This window comes from Vespa crabro, chromosome 3 (assembly GCF_910589235.1).
Source record: "Vespa crabro chromosome 3, iyVesCrab1.2, whole genome shotgun sequence".
NCBI lineage: Eukaryota > Metazoa > Arthropoda > Insecta > Hymenoptera > Vespidae > Vespa > Vespa crabro.
Genome location: NC_060957.1, coordinates 10,154,947 through 10,158,285, shown reverse-complemented (window position 1 = coordinate 10,158,285; position 3,339 = coordinate 10,154,947). Strand labels below are relative to the sequence as shown.

The window sequence follows — 3,339 nt, the reverse complement described above, 5'->3', positions numbered from 1 at the left end:
TTGTTTTTACAAATTCATATAAAAAATATATATATAACAATCTCACTTTCCCCCCCTCTGCTCCCCCCTGTATACGCTTTTTATTACTATTATTCAATGAATTATTTGAAATAATTTGTTCACATTACTTCTTGTGCAATATGACAAGATATGTAGAGAGTAAATACATACATAAGAAGAGATTTTAATTCATTCATATGTTTCTCTCATGAGTCATTCATTACTTTTTTATTTTGGAAAGATTAAGCAATGATAAAATTTCTATTTAAATTGCTTGAATTTTAAGCCAACATTGGAAATAATTCTGTAAAACTTTCGTGCCAAAGATCGGTTAAACATACATTATTGTTCTTATTATTATTATTTTTACTATGATTATTACTATTATTATTATTATTATTATTATTATTATTATTGTTATTTCTTTTTTTTTTACTGCGTATGTCTGCATTAGGGGAATCGTGAGATTCATAACCACCGTCCGAAAAATGTGAATCTGATTTGATCGAAGAAGATGCATCAACATTGTCCGAATATATACTCGAAGGTGACATAATGTCTGTGCACGTGTAAGCAGGTGAAAATTGATCGGAATAAGAGTGATACGTTGTTAATGATGTTGTTACATCATCAGTATGACAAACATTATCAGAGCTTATTTCTTGAACGCATTCCTGAATGCCTACATTATCTTCTTGGCCAGGATAAATAATAGTTATAGAATTTGTAGTTTCGTCGTATGTACCATATACTGTTTCCATATCGTTCATATCGGGTTCTTGTTTAACTTCAATTTCATTTTTAATGGATACCGGTGTCGTTCGTGTATTATCTAGAAGAATATGCGTGACGTCTGTGCTACAGTTAAGATGCCAATTATCGTAATCGTTCACGCTTCTACAAGCGATTGTATCGGTTTCCACATTTTTTGATGTCTGCCCCACCATTCTTTTTGAATTATCAGATTTTTTAATTGTATTTTCTTCGTCTGACACCTATGGAGATGATTATATTATTAATGAAGAAAAAACTGAATTAAAAAGATATAGAGATACATTAGAAATGGATGAACATTATTTTGTACATGAGAATGCTAATATATATATATATATTAAATTTTTCTTTATATCGATTATTATTACTTTAGAATATTTCATCCATTTCTGGAAGATCTGATAATTGAAGAAACATTTAACTGAATAGATGAGGTGTATATATATATATATATATATATAATTATATATATATATATAAAATACTGTCTCAGATAGATTAATGTTTTTCCTCAATTAAAACTCACTTGTTCATTTGATCTATGAGAATTTGCTTCCACTTCTGCGGTAACTTCTCGAAGGAGGCTTTCTGCAAGTTCTTCGAGTCGATCGATGTAATCATCCCCTTGGAGATCTCCAAATAATTCTTCGAGAGGAGGTAAAGGGTCATAATCTTCAGCAATATGGCTGCTCCTGGTGTTAGTGTCAGGGATGGTGCCGACTGTACTGTCCCACCCTGCGGCAGAGGGTTTTGTGGGGATACTGCAGATCCCAGTGAAGGTACAGGACAACCGACACGAGCCTGACACGATGAACAAAGTTGCTCGCTCATATTACTCGTTTCCCTTTCTCTCCTCAATATTTTTGTTTCACTTATAAGCGACTCATTTTGTGACTTCAATAAAGCACATTCTTGGGTCAATACATCGTTTCTTTCCCTCAACGTTCTAACAGTTTCTTCTAATTCATCCAATTTAGCTTTCTTCCTATCTCTCGAAGTTTGTGCTGCTACTCTGTTCTTTAATTTCCTATAAAATAAAAATAAAAAAATATACCGTTTTAACCAATTACTTTCATCTATTCCGATGCAATCCATTTTTTTTCTTTGTTTTTTCTTTTTTTTTACATGGAAATAGAATTTTAATAAACACATTTTCCAACGTACTTCCTCTGTAATTTTTCCTCCCATGTGAGATGATCAAGACGACGTTTTTTTCCTCTAATACAGACATCTGGTTTGAAAAATGCACTTTCCTCGTGGAGTTCTTCCTGCTTTGGTATTTTTCTCGTTATATCCATTTCCGTCGTTTTATCGGTTAAAATCGACGTTGAAAAATTTAATTTTGGAACCGATCTGACAAGGTCGTTATTGGGCACAATAGCAGATCCCTTGGAAAGACCCTTAGGAAATGCGATGACAACGCTCTTCAATGCACTCATATTCATTCATGTACATTCATGTATATATATATATATATATATATATAATAACAAATAAAAATACAATCTATCACTTTTCTATCACAAGTTTTTATCGTACATTCGTGATTGATGATCTAACACTGTCCTTCCAAGTGTTTTGTGTAGACTGACAAAACACATAACCAAAAGCAAAATTTATCAAAAACTCCCTTATATCACCTTCGACTGATGCAATACGACTAATCGACTACATACAAGCATTACGTCCACGAAAAATTCTACTCATTCTGAACTGTGCTTTCATTGGTCGACGATTTTCTTCATTACATGTGGTACTATTCTATTGGCTAGAAATAATATTCTACGTCTATCAATCCAATAGAAGTACTACTTATATTTATATATATATATATTACATCGTACTTCCTCTTTTGCGTCATTTCAGCATTTACGATCTCTTTTTCCGCATTACACTATCATCTAGTATCATAAATGCACGATAATCTTTGAAATTAAACAAAAAGTATAATGATTCATTAAAAGGAAAAGTCAACGTAACAAGCAAAATTATTTTTTTCGAAATTAAAGCTAACATATTGAGATATATATTATATAATCCTTTTAATATTATATAATCATTTTTATATATTTTTCTTTTAATAATAATACGTATGTACAGATAAAAAAAGTCTGTTATCATATTTATAAAAATCTCAAATATGTGATAGTATATAAATTCGTTATCTTTCTTTTCAAAAGAAAGCATATGATAAAATGAATTTTTATATGAAGAGTTTTTCCTATTTCTTGTTTTTTCTTTTTTTACTTTTTATTATTATTATATCAATATTGTTTATATCTTATGATACATTGAAAAAAGTTTACTTCAATATCGATCGAGTAACATTAATTTAGGTATGTGTTTCTAATTTTCATCACTGGCGATACCTCGATCGGTAACGAAAGTCTCGTCGGTAAAGTAGAAATCATGAAGTAAAACAAATAACACTTTAACGTAAATTATCGTCTAGTTTTTTAAATTATACAATATTGGTCTTTGATTTACGTTAATCATTTTCGATCAATTTTATAATTGAAAGGAATTATTTTCTTTTTTTTTCGTTTTTCTTTTTTACACAAGTCT

At 30.1% G+C, this 3,339-nt stretch overlaps 1 protein-coding gene across 1 annotated transcript; it reads right to left on the bottom strand.

Moving 5' to 3' along the window:
* Positions 1-723: 723 nt before the first annotated feature.
* Positions 724-2,461, bottom strand: LOC124423231 (X-box-binding protein 1). Its single transcript, XM_046960773.1, has 3 exons — positions 1,939-2,461; positions 1,301-1,801; positions 724-995 (listed from the first exon to the last, which is right to left on the bottom strand). The coding sequence occupies exons 1-3, from the start codon at positions 2,217-2,219 to the stop codon at positions 890-892; spliced, it is 888 nt and encodes a 295-aa protein (XP_046816729.1). The 5' UTR covers positions 2,220-2,461; the 3' UTR covers positions 724-889.
* Positions 2,462-3,339: the final 878 nt, after the last annotated feature.